The sequence below is a fragment of the Geotrypetes seraphini genome, chromosome 5 (assembly GCF_902459505.1).
Source record: "Geotrypetes seraphini chromosome 5, aGeoSer1.1, whole genome shotgun sequence".
NCBI lineage: Eukaryota > Metazoa > Chordata > Amphibia > Gymnophiona > Dermophiidae > Geotrypetes > Geotrypetes seraphini.
The window spans coordinates 116,689,351-116,712,673 of record NC_047088.1 but is presented as its reverse complement, the minus strand read 5'-3'; the positions used below and the strand labels follow the sequence as shown (position 1 = coordinate 116,712,673).

At 42.3% G+C, this 23,323-nt stretch overlaps 1 protein-coding gene across 15 annotated transcripts in view; it reads right to left on the bottom strand.

The window, feature by feature from the left end:
- The window catches only part of PCNT (pericentrin), an 820,497-nt gene that overhangs the window by 652,741 nt on the left and 144,433 nt on the right, over positions 1-23,323 (bottom strand). For all 15 annotated transcript variants that reach the window (XR_004539480.1, XR_004539479.1, XR_004539483.1 and 12 more), the window contains one exon: positions 15,314-15,365. Coding sequence is in view for 5 of the 15 variants with exons in the window: in XM_033944852.1 (XP_033800743.1) it covers positions 15,314-15,365 (52 nt within the window). In the remaining 10 variants the exon portion in view is untranslated. The remainder of the gene's footprint in view (positions 1-15,313; positions 15,366-23,323) is intronic.

Genomic DNA, 23,323 nt, shown 5'->3' with positions numbered 1-23,323 from the left:
GACATTCCAGATTTTATTTCATATGCTGTACATCTACCATCTCTTGGTATGGGCAATGAGACATTTCATAAGCTGCTGAACTTTATTGAACAACTTAAGAAAACCTCCAAAGAAGTGAATCATACTATCACTTTTGAAAATGGACAGATTGCACAAAATTTGCTCCGAGATGCTCATGTCTCAAGCTTGGGAACTTTTCTTTGAGTATTCGCCCACTGCAAACCATGTATTTAATGTTTTAATTCACCCTATCTTAACTATTCTACAAATTTTGCTATGTATTGTTATGATTCTCCTTTGCTGTAGAGTGAAACACGTGTACATTTCTTTTCTCACAAGGTTCCTTCTAGCTTTTAAAGGCAGTTATACATGAATTTCCAGTATCTTCTCTGACACTTGCTAATTTGGTTCTAATTTGGTTTTAATTTGGCATGGCCTATTGCATTACCTTTACCAGGGTCAGAGATAATATTATCCCATATCCCATACTTAAATACTCTCTTATGACATCTTTGTACCTTTTTGCCTGGGCCTCCTGAGAAAGTTTCCTGCATCCCTTATGCACCGCTCATTCGCTCAATGACGGGTAAGATATAGATACGACCTATGCAACCTAAGACAGAGGTTTAAACTCATAATGGGAACTGTTCATCTTCATAGCTTGGAGGACAGGGGACATGCTGATATACTGTTAGAGATTGGCAAGGCATAAGCGAGGCAAGCTGGCTAAGGGTACCACAAGTTTGCTTTCATTTCAAAGAATATGGAAGATGTCAGCATAGCTGTTGCAGGCGTTCAGCATTTTGGTTGGCATAGCTGGTGTCAGCCAAGGCCTATGGGAAATTGTATCAATCTGACTCTGGCATGGGGATGCAGATAGACCCTGAGGGCAGGAAGACGGTTTCAAGTAGTCCTGATTAAATCATGATTAGCTAAAATGTGTTAATGTATTAATCAGAAACTATTGTCCGAGGCATACTGGAAATTTAACTACAGCCTAGTATTCTTTTTTGGAAATTATAGGTATGCTTCACTGTTGCAGCATTAGATTTTGCTTTAGGTGATATTTACTGGCTTTGTGGAGACCTCCGGCTCCGTGTTAAACTACCCAGCCAGTAGATAGGCCAGTGCACTTTAGCTATACATAGATGAGATAGGGGTCCCAAGAGGGGTCCCAGATGATCTAATCCTTGGGATCTGTATTTTAGTTGGATGCAGGGGTGGGTGAAAGACCTTCTTATTGTTATAATCTTTATTATTATCTGCACTCTTGTTGCTTATGTAATTTTAGACTGTTCCTGCGCTGTTTGACTCATATTACAGCCCCTAAACCTCTCCTCAAGAGACATATCTAGAATATCTCTCCCTCCACGCTCATACTGTGCATTTATGATGTCATTTTCATGACGTAAGAGGGGATTGAAAGGACACATTTTAATGGATAAGTTTTCTGTCTCTGTCTATGAAAGGACACATTTGAAAAGGACACACATATATTATGTCCTTTGTTCCTGCCTGTGCTGGAGGTAATCAAATGCAGAATGTTCGTGTTTACTTTCTTGATGGTTTGGGAAGAGGTCATTTAATCATGTTAACGAAGTTTTGTCTTTGAGACAATAAAAGCTCAAACCCCCCTGCCATGTACATATCCTGCTCACACACCCCCTCCCCTCTCTTGTCCATCCCCCTTTTCCTGTGATGGTTACCACTGACCCATGTGAAGGATATATAAATGAATGCAGACTGATAATAAAACAGGCTATCCCTTTAGAACTCTGTCTGCGTATCTTTCTTTCTAAGGGGAATTGCCTCCAGATGTCTGAAATAGATGATAGAATGTTTGCAGGACGATTTCGGGACCAAGAAACAGATCTTGTTCGTTTCAGAGTAGACATGCCAAATGATGTAAATAACATGAAGAAAGACCTGGCAAAGTTTGAAGAATGGTCTGAAATTTGGCAGCTAAAATTTAATGCTAAGAAATGCAAGGTCATGGATTTGGGCTGCAAAAACCCGAGGGAATGGTACAGTTTAGGGGGTGAAGAACTTATGTGCATGACGGAAGAGCAGAACTTGGGTGTGACTGTATGTGATGATCTTAAGGTGGCCAAACAGCTTGAAAATGTGACAGCAAAAGTTAGAAGGATGCTAGGTTGCATAGGGAGAGGTATGGCCAGTAGGAGGTATTGTTGTCTCTGTATAAGACTCTCGTGAGACCTCATTTAGAATATTGAGTACAATTCTGGAGGACGCACCTTCAAAAAGATATAAAAAGGATGGAATCGATCCAGAGGAAGGCTATTAAATTGGTGTGTGGTCTTCGTGATAAGGTGTATGGGGACAGACTTAAAGATCTCAATCTGTATACTTTGGAGGAAAGGTGAGAGAGGGGAGATATAATAGCGTAATTTAAATACTTACATAATATAAATGTAGGTGAGTGGAGTCTCTTTCATTTGAAAAGAAACTGCGATGAGAGAGCATAGGATGAAGTTAAGAGGTGATACACGACTCTGGAGTAATCTGAGAAGGAAAAATTATGTTCTTACCTGTTAATTTTCTTTCCTTTAGATGCAGCAGATGAATCCAGAGACCAATGGGATAGCTCACATCTACCAGCAGGCGGAGATAGAGAAACTGATTAACAGGTGGACTTATTGGCCAGCACGCTCCCTGCATCTCCAGTATTGCTCCTTGCCCAAGCAATCGCAACCACCAATATGCCTAGCATGCAAAAAAAAAACCTTCTTTCCCATAACAAATTGCAAAAGGCAATCATACAGAATACAACCTGCAACCATAACTAACTCCGAAAGTTGCAAAAGAAAAAACCGGCAGACAATATCCGGAAAGGGTGGGCTCTGGATTCATCTGCTGCGTCTAAAGGAAAGAAAATTTAACAGGTAAGAACATAATTTTTCCTTCCTTAGCAACAGCAGCAGATGAATCCAGAGACCAATGAAATGTAGCAAAGCAATCCTCAATCTGGGTGGGAAGCAAACGCCGCCTCCGCAACAACCGAAGCACTAAACGCATCCACCGTAAGTGCCCCCACATCCAACCGGCAAAGCTGAGAGAAAGTACATTCGTAAGACCAAAAAGCCATGGGACAAAACCCCTCCAGGGAAAACCTCTGAACTGAGCCCTAGAAGGAGCCATCGCTCTGGCGGAATGAAGGTCTCTCGCCACCCGCTTCCCTGCCATCAAGTAAGCGGAAAGAATGTCCTCCCGGACCCATCGAGCGATGGAGGCTACCGACGCCGCCATACAATGGAGTCGCCCCTTGAAGAATATCACAAGATGAGCTAAACAACTAAAGGTCGACAGGAACTCAGCTCGCGAAGACTGCTACGTAATTAGCAAAAATAAAATAGCAGAGAAGAAAGGCACGTCTCCCCATTTCTCCTCCCAGGAAGGAAGAAGGAAGGAAAAGTGAGAGCGTCAGAACAGAATGATGACACCTCCGCAGAAAGAGAGGCACCATATGAACTGACCCCCAAAATTGGAAACCAGAAATAGGGATCCCAGCCAAACAAGGCTTGCAACTCAGAAAACCGCCGAGCCAAAGCCATGGCCACAAGAAACCCCGTGATCAAAGGCATAGCCCTTTAGAATCCCAAAAGACAAGGCTGAAACGCAGCCCACTGGAAACTGCGAAGAAGTACCCTAAGACCGAACTCCGGAGAGGGCTGCATAAGAGGTGTACGAAGAAACTGAACTCCCTTTGAGGAACTGAACTACACAAAGCCGAGAAGACAGCGAAGAGCGAGACACCTAGCCCTTGATACAAGCCAAGAGTGCTACTTGAAACTGAAGGGAATTGAATGCTAAGCCCTGGGCAATACGCAGGCGCCAAAAACGAAAGAATATAACTCATAGAACTCTGGAAGTGTGTCAACGTAGAGAAGTATCCAAGAAAGGAAAAGCCGCCAAACGGAAGCATAAGCCACCAGTGAAGAGGGCTGCATCGCTTGGAGAAGAGAAGAAAGACCCAGCATCGCATAGACCTCACACATCATAGAAACATAGAAATAGACAGCAGATAAGGGCCACGGCCCATCTAGTCTGCCCACTCCAAAGACCCTCCCCTACCTTTCTCTGTGAATAGATCCCACATGTCTATCCCATTTGGCCTTAAAATCAGGCACGCTGCTGGCCTCAATCACCTGAAGTGGAAGACTATTCCAGCGATCAACCACCCTTTCAGTGAAAAAGAATTTCCTGGTGTCCCCGTGCAGTTTCCCGCCCCCGATTTTCCATGGATGCCCCCTTGTTGCCGCGGGACCTTTGAAAAAGAAGATATCTACTTCCACCTCGATGCGGACATGACTTGAATGTCTCGATCATGTCACCCCTCTCTCTATGTTCCTCGAGTGAGTACAGCTGCAACTTATCCAGCCGTTCCTCGTACGGGAGATCCTTGAGTCCCAAGACCATCCGGGTGGCCATTCTCTGGACCGACTCCAGTCTCAGCACATCCTTACGGTAATGCGGCCTCCAGAATTGCACACAGTATTCCAGGTGGGGCCTCACCATGGATCTATACAATGGCATAATGACTTCAGGCTTACGGCTAACGAAACTCCTGCGTATGCATAGCCAGGACGGCGCCGCCAAGCCAGAGGATCTCTAATTACTGCGTCCTGAAAGCGAGCTGGAAAGGGCCAACCCATCCGATCATCAGCCATGGGAAAACACCTAAAAAGAGAATCCAGAGGAGAGAACCATACATGCTCCATAAATTAATTTAGTTTAAATGGTCCTTTTTTTCAGATATTTCTGGGCCAGAAACCCAGAGCCCTGCCCAGTAGTGTGCTTAGGTTCCATCTACTGGAGTCTCCATCAAAGCTCACTCTAGCCCATCTTAACCATCCCAGCCATTGAAACCCTCCCTAGCCCGTCCTCAGGTGAATAGTCCAGGTACGGGACACAGGCCGTGCAAGCCTGCCCAGTACTGGCCTTAGTTCCTTCAATGTATACCCATTATTTTCTGATTATAGATCCTCTGTGTTCATCCCACGCTAGTTTGAACTCTGTCACTGTTTTCTTCTCCACCACCTCCCTCGGGAGTGCATTCCACGCATCAACCACCCTCTCCGTAAAGAATTTCCTAACATTACTCTTGAATCTACCACCCCTCAACCTCAAATTATGTCCTCTGGTTTAACCATTTTCCTTTCCCTGGAATAGATTTTGTTCTATGTTAATACCTTTCAAGTATTTGAACATCTGAATCATATCTCTCCTGTCCCTTCTTTCCTCTAGGGTATACATATTCAGGGCTTCCAGTCTCACCTCATCGTCTTCTGGCACAAACCTACCATTTTCGTTGCCTTCCTCTGGACCGCTTCAAGTCTTTTTATGTCCTTTGCCAAATAGGGTCTCCAAAATTGTACACAATACTCCAAGTGGGGTCTCACGATCGACCTGTACAGGGGCATCAACACCTTTTCTTCTACTGGTAACGCCTCTCTCTATACAGCCTAGCATCCTTCTGGCAACAGACACTGCCTTGTCACACTGTTTCTTCACCTTTAGATCTTCAGACATTATCACCCCAAGATCCCTCTCCCCATCCATGCATATCAGCCTCTCACCTTCCAGCACATAAAGCTCCTTCCGATTTCTAATCCCCAAATACATTACTCTGCACTTTTTTGCACTGAATTCTAGTTGCCAGATTGTAGACCATTCTTCTAACTTTTGCAGATCCTTTTTCATGTTTTCAACTCCATCCTCAGTGCCTACTCTGTTACAAATCTTGGTATCATCCGCAAAGAGGCAAACTTTTCCTTCTAACCCTTTCGCAATGTCGCTCACAAACATATTGAACAGGGTCTGCCCCAGCACCGATCCCTGAGGGATTCCACTACTCACCTTTCCGTCCTCTGAGCGCATTCCATTAACCACCACTTTCTGGCATCTGTCCGTCAACCAGTTTCTAATCCAGTTCATCACTGTGGGTCCTAACTTCAGCCCGTCAAGTTTATTCAAGAGACTTCTATGAAATCTAAGTAAATTATTTCTAGCATATGCCCTTGATCTAATTCTCCAGTCACCCAATCAAAAAATTCAATCAGATTCATCTGGCACAATTTATCTTTTGTAAAACCATGTTGCCTCAGCTCCTGTAACCCATTTGATTTTAGGAATTTCACTATCCTTTCTTTCAGCAACACTTCCATTATTTTTTCAATAACCGAATTGAGGTTTACTGGCCTGTATTTTCCCGCTTCATCTCTGCAACCACTTTTGTGAATAGGGTCCACATCCACTCTTCTCCAATCCCCAGAATCCACTCCCGTCTCAAAGGATTTGTTGAACAAATCTTTAATAGAACCCGCCAGAAGCCCTCTGAACTCCCTCAATATCCTGGGATGGATCCCATCCGATCCCCTTGCTTTGCCCACCTTCAATTTTTCAAGTTGTTCATAAACACTTTCTTCCGTGAACGACACGGTATCTATTCCATTCTCATGTGTAACTTTACCAGACAGTCTCAGTCCTTTTCTAGGATCTTCTTCCGTGAACACAGAACAGAAGTATTTGTTTAACATCTTTGATTTTTCCTCATCACTCACCATATATCGATACATATCATCTTTTAGTCTCACAATTCCATTTTTCTTCTTCTTCCTTTTTCTAATATATCTGAAAAAAATTTTGTCTCCCTTTGTTACATTCCTAGCCATTTGCCACTTTCCAGTCTTCCAGAATCCTTCCTGATTTGATCGACAGATTGGCTATTAGTTGAAGCAGTTCAGCTATAGCCCCTTTCAGTTCCTTGATTATCCTTGGATGGATGCCATCTGGTCCTGGGGATTTATCATTTTTAAGCCTATCAATCTGCCTGCATACCTCTTCTAGACTGACCGTCAACCCTGTCAGTTGATTGATCGTTTTGGTAAATTTTCTGGATTTAAAATAAATTTGAGTAAATCAGAGGTTCTTCCTTTGAATTTACACTGTGTAAAAGGAATATTTGATCCATTCCCATTCCTCTGGAAGGAAGAGGGAATAAAATACTTAGGTATAATGATTCAATGGACATTGGAAGACACTATTACAGTAAATGAAAAATCCTTATTATTGAAAGTCAAAGAAATGTGTGAGCATTCGAATCCATTACATCTTTCTTGGTGGGGGAAGAGTCCAAACCATCAAAATGATGAGCTCACATGTAGTTTGTTACCAAATGAGTATGTTACCAGTTTATTTTCAGAGTTCTTTTTATAAAAAATTTAATGGGATTATTACAAAATTTCTTTGGCTTGTTAAAACTTATAGAATAGCTTTAGTATCTTTGCAAAAATCTCAAATCAATGGGAGGGGTAAATTTTCCAAATTTTTACAGATATCATCAAACTTTTATGTTGCATTAGGGCAGGGGTGTCAAACTCAATTTCATAAGTGGGCGAAATATAAAAATAGGGTACGTTGCGGGCCAAATTTTTAATTAAGATACTTAGGGGTCCTTTTATTAAGGTATGCTAACCGATTTAGCATGCACTAAATGTGCACCTTAATAAAAGGACCCCTTAGTCTTAGTAGTAGAAGTATAGGGTTACAACATGGTCATTATTCAAATCATGTTTCCTTTTCCTCCCTCCTTCTTTCATGCTGTCTTCCTTTTGTTACACTTAGTGATGTCACATCCTTCTCTTGCTCCTGTTCCTGCTCCACCTCACCATACCTAAACATAGTAACTGCAACAACTGTAAAGCTGTTTACTCATCTGTCCCCCTATTCCTGACTCTTTCCAACTCATCACTCGCCAAACAGCTCAATCATTTGTCTTCTCCTTTCTACTTCCCCCCTCCCTCATTCATTTCTCCTCTATCCAGTTCACTCCCACTGTCTTCACTACCGAGAAAACTTCCTTTTACCTCCACCTCTCTTCCCCAGTCCCCCCAAATACTAGCACCCCCAATCCCCAACCACTGTAATGAGGTTTCAATGGTATTTAAAATCCTTACCACAGTATTTCCAAACAGTTGTCTTGTCCTTGAAAACCTTTTTGCTATCTGATGTCATTTTCTTTCTTCACAGAACCCCCGTTTATTAAACTGTGATAGCGGTTTTTAGCGCCGGGAGCCAAGCTGAATGCTGCGCGCTGCTCCCGATGCTAAAAACTGCTAGCAAACTTTAGTAAAAAGGGGAAACTAAGGTTCTTCCCCCTTTTACTAAAGTTCGTTAGCAGTTTTTAGCACCGGGAGCAGTGCACAGCATTCAGCACGGCTCCCGGCACTAAAAACCGCTATTGCCTGCAGAGGAAAGTCGCCACCTCCTCCCACCCAACATACCACGTCGTCAGTCCAGGACTCTGGAGTGAGGAAAATGGAGCACGCTCACTCCCACCAATCGGGCGTCTATTGCAGCGGTGACGGACAAGCACGAGGGCCAATGAGGAAGAGTGCCGACCCAAGCCATTTACTAATCCTCACGCATTCTCTCTGCCGGGGGTAGAAATGTTGGACCAAATCTCAGCCCAGATCGCGGGCGAAATTTAATCACCCCACGGACCAAATTTGGCCTGCGGGCCAGAGTTTGACATGTCTGCGTTAGGGTATGGATTGGATCCTTCCTAAACTCATGGAGAATCTGCCGGATTGATTGATATTTGGACTCTCACATCTTACCAGCAATGGGGGACTAATTTCTATAGGTGAACTTGAACATATTCTAGTTTATCACAATATAAATACCAATTTATTGCGGAGTATCTTGGATCCACTTAAGTCTTTATTATCTAAGTATAAGGACTCTGGTCTAAATAATTTCTCAAAGACTATAGGTCCGTTATTATCAAGAAACAAATGAGTATCAAAACTATATAAAATCTTAAGAGAGTGTGAGGGAGAAAAAGATATTTTCTACGATAACATGTAAATCCAAGAGTAATAGATTAGAAATCCTTCTGGGCATTCTCAGCTAGACCTACTATGTTGGTACCCATATGCTAGTCTACATTTTTTATTATGAATAAAGCTTACTGGACCCCAGCTAAAATGGCTAAAGTGTTACATGTGACTTCAGAGCTCTATTGGTCATGCCAACAGCAACCATGGGCTCTATATGAATACCCTAACTTACAAGTTTACTGGTCAGACATTTGGTCCAAAATTTGCTCAGTTTTAAACATGAATATTAATGAGTTGCACATGTCATATAAATCAATCATATTGCATTCCTCTAATCCAGATATATCAATACTACCGTTATATAAAAAAATATTTGATTTCATGATTGCCTTAGCTATCCATCATATTGTTTCTAATTAGAAAGGTGGAATCATATTGTTTCTAATTATGAATGGTGGAATCATCTTTGTGTCATCAGAAAGTATGAGGAAATAATAAGTAAAACAAAATAACATAGCCAGGTTCACAAAAATTTGGACCCCTCTTGATGAATATGCAAGAACTCATGTAAATCCCAATTAATTTTACTTTGTATATTAACTATACTATATTTTGCATATTATTATGTATATTTTGGTATTTGCAGCTTATTGTTTTGTTTTATTCTTATACTTTTGCATTTGTAAAATTTCAATTAAAAAAAAAGAAGGGAAAACTGAAGAGAACGCAGGTGAGCTCTCGCCCATGGAATCACATCCATGGTTGCCACCATGAGACCCAACACCTGTAGGTACTGCCAGGTCGTCAGGGCCTAGACCGCTAACATGTCCAGAATCGCACTCCTGAGTTTGAGTTTTCTGGATTCTAGAAGAAATACCTGATTCAGACCCGTGTGGAAACCGATTCCCAGGTACTCCAAGTCCTGGGTCAGCTCGAGGCGACTCTTCTTCAGAATGATCACCCATCCGAGATATTCTAGCAAAGACACCATTTGGCGAACCGCCAAGTGGCCCTGCGCCCATGAGGGAGCTCTGATCAGCCAGTCATCAAGGTAGGGATGCACGAGCTCACCCAAAGATCGCCAATGGGCAGCAACCACCACCATGATCTTGGTAAAAGATCTGGGTGCCGATGCCAAACCGAAAGGGAGTGTCAAACTGGAAATGGCTCCTGAGAACATGAAACCTCAGGAACCTCCAATGATCTGGGAATATCGGGACGTGGAGATACGCTTCCATGAGATCCAAGGAAGCCAAAACTCCCCGGGTGCCACTGCTGCTATGACAGAACGCATCTTTTCCATTGTTATACCTCAGCATATTACTGACATGTTCAGCATATTACTTACTGACATGTTCAGAATATTACTGATATGTCTCCTCAAGTCTGCTTATCTGACCTCTTTGTCCTGAGTGTTACCTTGACCACACCAAAAGGATAGTAAAGACAGATGGCCTCTGTAACACCTTCTTGATAGCATCAAAGAGACAGTGCAACACCTATCATGACTTCCTTTATTTGAGTGACAACTGGATAGCATCAAAGAGATAATAAACTGCAACACCTCCTTGCTTATTTGAGATCCTGACCTCTTTGACCTCCTTGCCGCTCAAATAACATCAGTAAAGACAGATGGGAAACTACATCAAAAAGAAAGGGACGGTGACAAGTATTTGCTATCTTGACCTTTTTGACCTAGGAATTGCCCAAACAGCCTCAAAGGGACAGTGAACATCCTAACCTCCTTGATCTTCAAAGGGACAGTGAAACCAGTCTCATGGGAAAACAATTTCTGCAAACACCTCCTTCTGACATCCTGACCTGGGTGTTGTCAAAACACAGAACAAAAGAGCAGGACTAATTGTAACAGCAGGACCAGCTGTTTATGCTTTTACTATGAACTCCGCAGTGTGCATCCTATATAAGACCGGGATTCTGACCCTGACAGGAGAATCCATGACGTTTGGCCACGTCTCACGGGACAGTCCTTTGGTCTACCCATCTATCTATTGCAGGGATTCCCAATGGTAATTATATGGGGTCAAGGTGATGCTAATTTATATTTAATTCTTATATGTGTATAATAATGTGTTATTGTTTATGCTTTATATTGTCTGTGTGCTTTTCTGAGTGTCACTGATCATCCCACTTGTCAGAAATTAGTGGCGGAACATCCATCCAGAAACGCTGAAATTGCACAAATGCGTTCACTGCTTTCAGGACCAGAATTGGTCTGCAATCGTCAGGGTCCCTCTTTGGAACGATGAAGGAAATCGAGTATCTCCCGGAGCCCAAGTCTTCCCTTGGGACTGGCTCTATGGCCGCCAGATCCAGTAACCAGTGCACCATAGCGCGCACCTTGCTGGCCCTCTCCGGATTTCCCTCAGGAGAGAACAGGAATTAGTCCGCTGGTGGCCGGAAGAACTGCAGTCGAATACCGGCCCCAAGTACCTCTAGGACCCACTGATCTGAGTTTATCTTTAGCCATTCTGGAAGGAAGGCTGAAAGTCGTCCCCCGATTCAGGGGGGTCTCGCCAGAGATCTGGCTGGCATAATTTTCTCTTGGAAGGGACAGAAGGTCGAGAGTTGGCAGGCTGTTGGCGCACTGCACCTCCAAAGCGAGGTCTGAAGGATGCTCCGAAATGCTGTCCTGACGCAGGGAGTTCAGCGTATGATTTCCCTGTGAGATTCTCTGGAAGGGACAAAAATTCGGTCGCCTCGTCCCACTGGTCAGAAGAGGTCTAGAGCTAGGAAGTGCTTTAGGCTTACGGTCGTGCATACTTGCCCTCAGGTCATCCAAACCCTGGCCAAACAAGAGCAAATCTTTAAAAGTCAATTTGTTCAGATGAAGAATCACCTGACCACTAGCAAATACATAACATTTTCCTAGCAGAAACTGAATAAGCTCCCAGCTTAGCAAAAACTTTCAAAATATCAGAGTGCGTCTGCCACTTCAGAAACCAGGAAGTCGAGATCCCGAAATACAACCTCCTCAGGATCCTGACAATGTTTAGTATGACATGCCCGGGCCACAAAGGAAGTGGCCACTGCAGCTCGCACTCCTGTTGCAGTGGAATAAAAAAGGCGCTTCAAGACAAAATCTAGTTTTTGGTCCTAGACATTCTTCAGGACAACCCCTCCATCCGAGGGCAAAGAGGTACGTTTAGTGACCTGAGCTACCACCGAATCCACCCTCGGCAGGACTAGGCGATTGGAAATTCCGATGTCATGATATACAATTTAGCCATGGCCCTAGTGCACTTCAGGGGACCCTCTGGGGGCCTCCCAAACCTCCAAGAGTATTTCCGCCAGATCCACGTGATCCGGAAATGCAGCAGTATGCAGAGGCTTAGAACTCATGACAGAACACTCCACCTGAACCACTGAGTCTGAATAAAGTTTCAATGTCCGTAAGGATTCAGAGATAAGATTAGGAAGGCAACTGGACTTAAAGAGCTGCACACTGCCAGATCCTCTCCCAGATCATGGAAACCAGTGTTCTGGGAATCCTCGAGATCCGCTAGGCTAGCCACATCAGCGGAGCCCGCCAAAGAGCTATGCGACAGCAATAGTATAGAAATTGACGCAGGGACCGAGCCAATAACAGGAAGTTGCCGCTGGCTTTCAGGCGGACCAGCAAGGGAGCAGACAGACATGCTGGAATCCAAAGGCTGAACAGACTGCCGCAATGGAGACTGAGAGGGAGACACAGGCATAGCCCGCTTTCTCATGAAAGCCTGATACATCATATCCACAAACTCCAGCAGAAAATAGTCCCCGACGGCCAAAGCCGATCTGTGGGACTCAGATTTGGAATGTTTTGACGACTTATGAGACTTTTCCCCGGAACTGCGCTTGTGTTTTGTGAAAGCGCCCTCCTCACCCATGATTTAAAAGATAGCTTACCAAATATATAACTATAATAGGATGGCACCCAAAACCGGGTATTACGTCTCAAAGTCAAACAAACATCCCCAAGGTAACTATTTCCTGAAATGTAAGAATTTGTACACAATCCTCAGTATCAACAAAACAAAAGAAAAGTCAATGCTTACATTCTATAAACTATAAAAAAAACTATAAAAAAGCTTTGAATATAAAAGAAAAAAAAAGTATCTATCTTTTAAAAACTTTAGTTCCAAATGGTCTGAATGAAGAAATCAACTGGATGTCTATAGTGTAAAAATAAGGGGCTTCATAAGCTGTACTATCCAGTCTTAAAATTATATAAAAGGCTCTGAATGTAGAAGTTTTGAACATAAAATAGATTTATCTTTTGTAGATTTTAGTATATAATGGGTTTGGATGAAGAAATGGCTATGACGTTCACAATATAAAGGGGCTTGATAAGTTGTAATTTTTAGTGTTAAAATCATTCTTTAATTAACATCCCAGAAGTATAAGTCTATTTTAGTGGTGTGTTCTCGCTAGCTAATTGAAAGATAATCGCTCCCCCCTTGAAATCAGTTCCGGGTTCTATTTGGTTTAAAATCCGGAACTGAGGACAGATGCTAACTTAACATGAAATCTTATGGAGAGGAGCGACAGCTTTGAAGCACATTAGTAAGTAATGCTAAATAAATCTACTGTATAAACTAGGTCCTCGTTAGAATATTTGTAGAACTAGTCTTTAAGCCCGTTACATTAACGGGTGCTAGAACATATGTGTGTGTGTCTGTCTTTATTTCTTTCTCTCCTTAGCCGCTTTTTTTCTTTCTGCCTTTCTTTTTCCTTGGCTGTCCATCACCACCCCTTGCCTGCTCCCCCTGTCCATTTTCCCTTCCTTTTACCTCCCCTGTGTCCACCACCACCCCTTCCCTGCTCTCCTTATGCAGCAGCAGCCCTTCTCCCTTTGTTTTACCTCCCCCCTGTCCAGCAGCACCTCTTTCCTTCTCCCCCTGTCCAACATTAGTCCTCCGTTCCTTTTCTTCAACCCCCTGTCCATCAGCATCTCTTTCGTTCTCCCCCTGTGCAACAGGTGCTAGAGTAGACGACTGTTTTTTTTTCCCTTTCTCTCTCTGTGCTTGCATGCTGTCTGTCTGTCTGTCATTCTTTCTGTCTGTGTCTCTGTCTTGCGCCATGCCTGCCTATCTCTCTGTGGCCCCCCTTCTCTTCCCCGGCATGATTGGTGTGTGCCCCCAGAACACCCTTCCCCCCAAAGCAGCCCCGTTTCCCAATGCCCCTGCCCCCTTTTGTGCCATGCCTGCCTGCTCCGTGGCCCCTTTCTGTTTCCCCCCTATGATTGCTGTCTGGCCCAGGAAACCAAAGTAGCCCCCTTTCCCTCTCCCCTTGTTGAGCCATGCCTGCCTGTTCTGTGATCCCCTGCCCATGACTGCTGTGTGCCCCCAGCACACCCCTACCCCCAAAGCAGCCCCTCTCCCTCTTCCCCTGCTTGCCTGCCATGCCTGCCTGCTCCCTGTGCATCAGCATCAGCATTTCCCTCCCCCTCACCTGTTCCTTCGTAGCAGCATGGAGATAAAACGGCTCCCTTAGTTCTTTGCTGGATTTTTTTTAAGTTTAAAGATGCCTACGCGGCTCCTCTCACGATCCGGCCTGCGTCGGAAGCCTTCTCTGACACAGGCCGGGATCGTGAGAGGAGCCACGGCGGCAGTTTTAAACTTAAAAAAAAAATGCAGCGAACTAAGGGAGCCGTTTTCAAAGCCGCCGCCGCGGCTCCTCTCATGAGCTGCACTTATATTATGTCGGAAGAAGAGAGAGGAGCCGTGGCGACGGCGGCAGATTTCAAATTAAAATAATTTATGCGGCCAGCCGGCTCCCTCGAAACCCTCCCCCCCTTTCCCTTCCCGCGGTCCGTCTGGCTGCGTTGTTCTCTCCCTCATTCTCAAACCGTCCGTGCCAGCTGAAGTGGGAGTGGGGGCGACTCGAGCCGCCGGCCCCCAGGAGCTCGAGGCCGACGGCGGACATGGCTTGCGTTGCCGAGTTTGGTGACGTACAACCCGCGCATGCGCACTAAAAAAAACCCGACAGATCAGGGAACACGTTTTTTTTAGTGCGCATGCGCGGCCTAGCATTTTATTATATTAGATAGTAATGTAATGAAGATATAAATGAAGGTATTCTCAGTGACTAATATTGATAATTTTTTGTTTTGTAGCTATATGTGGGAGCCTCAACCCTAATGAAAATCATTTTGAAACATGTGCGTGTCGATAGAGGTGCTCCTAGGGATTTATTACTAATCAAGATAAGTAAAAATTAAAATACGATAAAAGATATATAAAAAGAATACATAATATCGATCCTATGACGATCGGGTGATTGTGATAATTTCACAGTAACCAAATGGGCTTAGGTGCCCGCTGAGGATCATGAATATATACATATGAATATATACAATTTAATGACTGGATGTTGATGTTTGATGTTACATTCTATACCCTGCATAGGCTTCAATTATTTTATACTTAGAAGAAAATAAAAGAAAGACTTACAGCTGCCATAATCACAAGCTGCAACTGGAAGAGATGATAATGCTTGGTCCTCCTGGAAAGCAAAGATAAGATTAAATTCTAAAAACCTTATCTTCTACCTATTCAAAAAATATATTTATATTTCTTTATTTTTTGTTTGATATACAATCATTTTAAAACATCATGGCATTCTTAAATAAACTATTGAGCAAATAAAGCAATGAATTATCTATCAGTCTGCAGCCTTAAACTACCTATCAAATCTTTAGGAAAAGATTAGACTTACTTATTTTCTGCTATTTTGGATTAGGGATTTTTTTTAATTAATATATTGTGCGAACCCTCTTTTGAAGGGATTAGATTAGAGTAGCAAAGTTATACACCTGTAGTAGGTATACCCTGAGGACAGCAGGAGACATTTCACCTATATGTAGTGATATCCTGCTAGTCCTCAAAGAATATGCATTTAACAAAAGATAAAAAATTATGTCAATATTCTGCAATAAATTATAGCACTTCTCTCCATAGAATTAACTAGAGGAAATTTTTCATGTCAGTTATAGTTCTATTAATGTCAACAGTCTAAAACATTTGGTTACTGCTTCTCATAGAATGTTTAAAAAAAAAATCATCAATTGACTCGAAAGGGTCCAGAGAAGAGTGACTAAAATGGTTAAAGGGCTGGAGGAGTTACCATACAGTGAGAGACTGGAGAAACTGGACCTCTTTTCTCCCTTGAAAAGAGGAGACAGAGGGGACATGATCGAAACATTCAAGATACTGAAGGGAATAGACTTAGTAGATAAAGGCAGATTGTTTACCCTCTCCAAGGTAGGGAGAACGAGAGGGCACTCCCTAAAGCTGAAAGGGGATAGATTCCCTACAAACGTAAGGAAGTTCTTCTTCACCCAGAGTGGTAGACAACTGGAATGCTCTTCCGGAGTCTGTTATAGGGGAAAACACCCTCCAAAGACAAAGACAAGACAAAGTTGGACAATTTCCTGCTAAACTGGAACGTACGCAGGTGAGGCTGGACTCATTTAGAGCAATGATCTTTGACCTAAGAGCTGCTGCGTGAGCGGACTGCTGAGCAAGATGGACTACTGGTCTGACCCAGCAGCGGCAATTCTTATGTTCTTATCGAGATGAAGTAAAAACTATATAACTTCATAGTTCTAGCTCTTTAATTGCTTCCTATTAACAGTCTGAGCATTTTGATACCTGTTTGATAGTATCAGAATATTGATAAACATATAGCCCATGGACCACTTCTGACTGACTCAGTCCCTTCATTCAGCCTGAAGAGAGACCTTCCATAAGTCTTGAACTGTTTTTCATTCACCCACCTTCATTTCTGCTGGAAGAAATCTCTTGGTAGCAACAATGTGATGCACCTCCACATTTGTTTCTTTTGCGGCCTCTCTCTCAGGAGCTGCTCTCCCACTTTCTTCATCAGGAGAATATGTAGTGAGGCCACATCTCAAGACATCAAGCAAAATAGCAGAAGCAGTGAAACATGATGGCAAATAAAGGCCAAATGACCCATCCCTATAGCATCCAATATCGCCTCCTTTCCCTAAGAGATCCCACATGCCTGTCCTAATTTTTCTTGAATTCAGACACAGTGTCTTCATCACCTCTACTGGGAGAAGATTCTATGCATCTACCACACTTTCTGTTAAAAAAAAAAAAAGTATTTCCTTAGATTACTTCTGAGTCTATGGAAAGATTAGGTTCTTACCTTGATAATCTTCTTTCTGGTAACAGGGTATATGAGTCCTGACAAGTGGGTTAATTTCCCCTAACCACGAGCTGTGCAGAAGGAATCATCTACAATTTCTTCAGCTCTGCCTCCTTTCTTGGTGAGCTATACTGCTCTCTCCAGTTTGTACCAAAGCACTCGATAACCACTACAATAGGAGACATAAGAAGGATGGGTATGGGGAACTTCCCCTACAAGACATTTCTGTTCAGCTAAGTAACAAGTTGTAATGAACAATGTTAATCAAAACATACGAGGGTAAAACAAAAAAATAAAGGCAAAAATACATTTAACTGCTTTAATAGAAGTAACTGAGCAATTGAGCATATCACTTTTCCACATAGTCCCCATACAAGATGACACATTTGTTGTATCATTCAACTGCAGAGAAGTTTTTCAGCTGCTCCCAAAGCCAGGTGAGTAACACTTCCTTTACTTCATCATGCTTTGTCTTTTGCTGTCTGGGTCACAGTGATGCACTCATGTCTCGTCACAAGTGACAGTTTTCTTCAGAATACTCAGATCTTCATACTATCTCAGAACTGGGTCACAATCTCCCACACTGTTGCCATTTGGGAACCCATCGTGCACAGACTTTCCTGTAAGTCATCATGCATTATGTCAAATGCAGATCCACAGATAATACAAAGAAGTCAAAGGCAATATACTTATTGTCAAGTATATTTTATTGAACTCAACAAGGGAAGATACAAGAACATCAAAAACCAAAGGAAATAAGCTCGTATTTAAGTAACAAGAAACAGCCCTATAAAACCACCTCTACAGAGGAGGCAATATACTTATAAGAACATAAGAAATTCCGCTGCTGGGTCTGACCAGTGGTCCATTGTGCCCAGCAGTCCGCTCACGCGGCAGCCCTTTGGTCAAAGACCAGTGCTCTAAATGAGTGAAGCCTTACCTGCATACGTTCTGGTTTAGCAGGAACTTATCCAACTTTGTCTTGAATCCCTGGAGGGTGATTTCCCCTATAACAGACTCTGAAAGAGGGTTCCAGTTTTCTACCACTCTCTGGATGAAGAAGAACTTCCTTATGTTTGTACGGAATCTATCCCCTTTTAACTTTAGAGAGTGCCCTCTCGTTCTCCCTACCTTGGTATATAACACTGGAGGTTAGTTGTTCTTGATAGTGATCCATAGATGATATCTAAATTTGCAGCCAATTGAGACACCATCATCCGTCATTCTTCGCTAATCAAGGCATCTGCCCTGTCAATGTGCTCTTGTGTGCACGATGTTGATGGGCGACTAGAATGACCTTCGTTGGCTACACCTGCTCTTCCCACTTTAAAACTTTTTACCCACTCAAACCTTTTGTTGATTCATTGTGCTCTGTCCATACTGAGTCAATATCAGATGGTGAATTTCCACAGGTTTCTCTCCTTCTGTTCAAAGAGCACTATTGCACATTGTTTTTCTTTTTTTAATTATTTCTTTGTTAATTTGTTACAAAATGACAAATTACAAACATATAGATTTCAGCTAAACAGAAATGGAAAAATAAAAAACCTTTACAAAAGGAAATAACATCTTTAAATCATATGTTAGCTCATATTATATAGGCTGATACGTGCCCTAAGTGGACTAAAAGGGAAATTCAAACAAAGATAAAAAAGAAACTAAACTAAACCTTAGGTTTGTATACTGCATCCTCTCCACAATCGTAGAGCTCGGCACAGTTTACAGGAGATGGGATAGAAAAGGAACTCCAATGAAGGGTTATAGGCCTTAGTATAAAGAATGTTTAGAGGGGCTTAGTATACCAGAGAGGGAGGAAGTATTACATCTTTGAGAATAGCCAAGTTTTCAGATATTTATGGAAAAGTTGGAGGGAGCTCAGATTCCGAAGTGGGGAGATAAGGTTGTTCCAGAGCTCAGTGATTCTGAAGGGGAGGGAGGTCCCTAGTTTTCCTGCATGTGAAATGCCTTTTAATGAGGGGAAAAATAGTTTTAATTTTTGGGTGGATCTGGTGGTATTAGGATTTGAGGAATTCCAAGAAAGTGGAATAAAGGGAGGAAGGATGCCGTGCAGGATCTTGAAAGTTAGGCAGGCGCATTTAAAGTGGACCCTGGAAATTACTGGAAGCCAGTGAAGCTTGAACAGGAGCGGTGAGACATGGTCAAATTTACTTTTTGTGAAGATAAGCTTAGCCGCAACATTCTGAATCCGCTGAAGTCTTTGGAGGCTTTTCTTTGTTAGGCTTAAGTAGATAAGAGTTGCAATAATCCAGTCTGGAAAGGATGATGGATTGAACAAGGACGGCAAAGTGTTTTTGATGGAAGCAGGATCTTACTTTCCTCAGCATGTGAAGGCTGAAAAAGCATTTTTTTACCAAGGAATTGAGGTGGTTGTTGAAGGACAATGTAGAATCAATGATGATGCCTAGAACTTTGCTTGAGAATTCAAGCTGCAGTATGGAGCCAGAGGACAGTGGGATGAAGGTGGGTAGTTGGTCTAATTTTGGGCTGAACCAAAGTAGTTTTGTTTTGGACTTGTTCAAATACATTTTTCTCATACATTTGGAGCAGGACAATTCTTCAAGTTCACTTATCTTCTGCCTTTTCCTCAACACCCTCATCAGTTAACAAAACTTTCTCTATCGCAGGTTTATCTTTAAGAAACAATTCTAACTGGGAGGGATCAACAAATGTGAACCTATTATTCCCATAGGAAATCAAGCATTTACAGGGAAATTTAAAGTAGAAGGATAGCTCCCAAAGCTAGAACACTAGGCTTCAGCTGAAGGAACTGTTTCCTCCTATTTTGAGTCTGTTTGGCTACATCTGGGAAAACTTGAAGCAGTTGACCACAAAAATATTCCTGTCTCTTAACAAAGATTGATATCCAAGCGACTGAAATGCAGGGGACCTGGGAGAGGAAGAAACGATATGGATTGCTTTGAAAAGACAAGATAAAACTTCTATTTATGTGGGTGTAGTCTATAGATCTCCAACTCAATTACAGCAAATTGATAAAAATCTGATTGTGGATATCCAAAAGTTTGGAAAGAAAGAGGAGATGCTGCTGTTGGGTGACTTCAGTTTGCTGGATGCGTACTGGAATGTTCTGTCTGCGAAATCAGAAAAAAGTAGGGAGACTGTGGATGCCTTTCAAGAGGCTCTGCTCAGACAAATGGTGACAGAACCCACGAGGGAAAAAGCGATATTGAATCTGGACTTCACAAATGGGGAGCGTATCTCTAATGTTCAAGTGGGTGCCAACCTGAGAAATAGTGATCATCAAACGGTTTGGTTTGATATAACAGCTAAAGTGGAGGGCGACCACACAAAACTCAAAACCCTAGATTTCAAATATACGCACTTTAGTAAAATGGGAGTGTACCTGAAGAAAGAGCTCTTAGGGTGGAACGACATAATGGAAGTGGAAAAACAGTGGTGAAAGCTGAAAGGAGCAATAAAAATGGCTACTGAACTTTATGTGAGGAAAATAAATAAAAACAAGAGAAAAAGGAAACTGAAATGGTTCTCTAAACTTGTGGCGGAGAAAATAAAAGCAAAAGAGCTGGTGTTCGTGAAATATAAAAATATCCAAGAAGAGAAGTACAGAAAGGACTACCAGGTGAAACTGGCGAAAGTGAAAGCAGAAGAGCATATGGCTAGGAATGTAAAAAAGGGAGCCAAATTTTTTTTTAGATATATTAGTGAAAGGAAGAAGAAAAATGTAATTGTGAGTCTAAAAGATAATGTGTGTCGATAAGTGGAGAGTGATGAGGAAAAAGCAAAAATGGTAAACAAATATTTCTGTTCTGTGTTCACGGAACAAGATCCTGGAGAAGGACCAAGATTGTCTGGCAAAGTTACACATGAGAATGGAGTACATATCGTGTCATTCATGGAAAAAAGTGTTTATACAGAACTTGAAAAATGGAAGGTGGACAAAGCAATGGCACCAGACGGGATCCATCCCAGGATATTGAGGGAGCTCAGAAAGGTTATGGCGAGTCCTATTAAAGATTTGTTCAACAAATCTTTAGAGATGGGACTGGTTCTTGGGGATTAGAGAAGAGCGGATGTAGTCCCTATTCACAAAAGTGGTGGCAGAGATGAAGCGGGAAACTATAGGCCGGTAAGCCTCACTTCGGTTATTGGAAAAATAATGGAAGCGTTGCTGAAAGAAAGGTTAGTGAAATTCATGGAATCAAATGAGTTATAGGATCCGAGGCAACATGGTTTTATAAAAGGTAAATCATGCCAGACGAGTCTGATTTAATTTTTTGATTGGGTGACTGGAGAATTGGATCAAGAACATATGCTAGATGTAATTTACTTAGATTTCAGCAAAGCGTTTGACACGCTTCCTCATAGAAAGCTCTTGAACAAACTTTTTGGGCTGAACTTAGGACCCAAAGTGGTGAACTGGATTAGAAACTGGTTGAAGGACAGACGCCAGAGGGTAGTGGTCAATGGAATCCGCTCGGAAGAAGAAAAGGTGAGTAGTGGAGTCCCTCAGAGATCGGTGCTGGGGAAGATCTTGTTCAATATGTTTGTGAGTGACATTTCCAAAGGGATAGAAGGAAATGTTTGCCTTTTTGCAGATGATACCAAGATTTGAATCAGAGTAGATACCGAGGAGGGAGTGGAAAACATGAAAAAGGATTGTAAAAGTTATAAGAATGGTCTAATAACTGTTACTATCTGGCAAATAAAATTCAATGCAAAAAAGTGAAGAGTAATGCATTTGGAGATTAGAAATCGGAAGGAGCCTTATGTGCTGGGAGGTGAGAGGCTGATATGCATTGATGGGGAGAGGGACCTTGGGGTGATAGTGTCTGAAGATCTGAAGGTAAAGAAACAGTGTGACAAGGCGATGGCTGTTGCCATAAGGATGTTAGGCTATATAGAGAGAGGTGTGACCAGTAGAAGAAAGAAGATATTGATGCCCCTGTACAGGTCGATGGTGTGGCCCCACTTGGAGTATTGTGTTCAATTTTGGAGACTGTATCTGGCAAAGGACATAAAAAGACCTGAAGCTCCCGAGGGAGGTGGTGGAGAAGAAAACAGTGTCAGCGTGGGATGAACACAGAGGATCTCTAATCAGAAAATAATGGGTATACATTGAAGGAACAAAGGTCAGTTCTGGGCAAAATTGCATGGCCTGTGTCCTGAATATGGACTATTCAGTTGAGGAAGGGCTGGGGAGGGTTTCGATTGCTGGAATAGTTAAGATGGGCTGGAGTGAGCTTTGATGGAGACTCCAGTAGATGGAACCTAAGCACACTACTAGGCAGGGCTCTGGGTTTCTGGCCCAGAAATATCTAAGAAAAAGGACCATTTAAACTAAATTAATTTATAGAGCATGTATGGTTGGGCAGACTGGATGGAGCACTCGGGTCTTTATCTGCTGTCATTTACCATGTTACTATGCTTTTTAAAAAAATACTGCATAGTTTAAGTAGTCCTTTTGTCAATATAGTCCTTAGAAGATTCCAAGAACTGGGAAATATTTAAAATGTCCGGAGACACCAGTTGGTCAATTTGACCTTCCTCTACAGCAACCCTTGAGCTTCTGGGAATATAGTATAAATTATCAGGAACAAAAGAATCCACAGCCAAGTATTGAAGAATATCCCTCAGATACATTTTCAGAAACTCTAATGGTGCCAGGTAATGAGAGATAGGGAAATTAAGAAACCTAAGATTTCTATTTCTAATTAAATTTTCCATTTTCTTAATTTAAAAATGCATCAACACACTATCCTTAACACTGGACTTTGCTACCGACTGTAAAGTATTCAAAGAAGCTTCTACCTTATCCACTCTATTTGTGATCAAAGCCAACTGGGTCTCAGGACATATCATTAGAAAACTAACACAACTTAGAAACAGTGCTTTGAAGAGAAGTTTCAGTTCTATTCACTACTAGCTATACATTCTGCAAGGTAATTGTTTTTTCCTTTGGGAACATCTCCATACTCGGTTCCAATTCCATTTGGACAGGAACCAAGTCATGGGAGCTAGCTGATACAGCACCCTGGCTAACAGGCCCAACATTTGTAGCTCCTGCCAAAACTTGTAGGGGAGATGATTCAACCACATCTTTAGAGGTTGAATCAATACTGCCCACAAATTTTTAATAAAGGTTGGAGGGAGTTGAAGGTTCCCCAGACAAAGAGGCTGGTTCACATAAATTCACCCTATCGACATTAATAGTTACAACAGTTGGCTGCAAAAATCTATCTAAGGACCCCTACTGCCAAGGAATTATTTTTGCCTTCCTTTTCCCCATATTT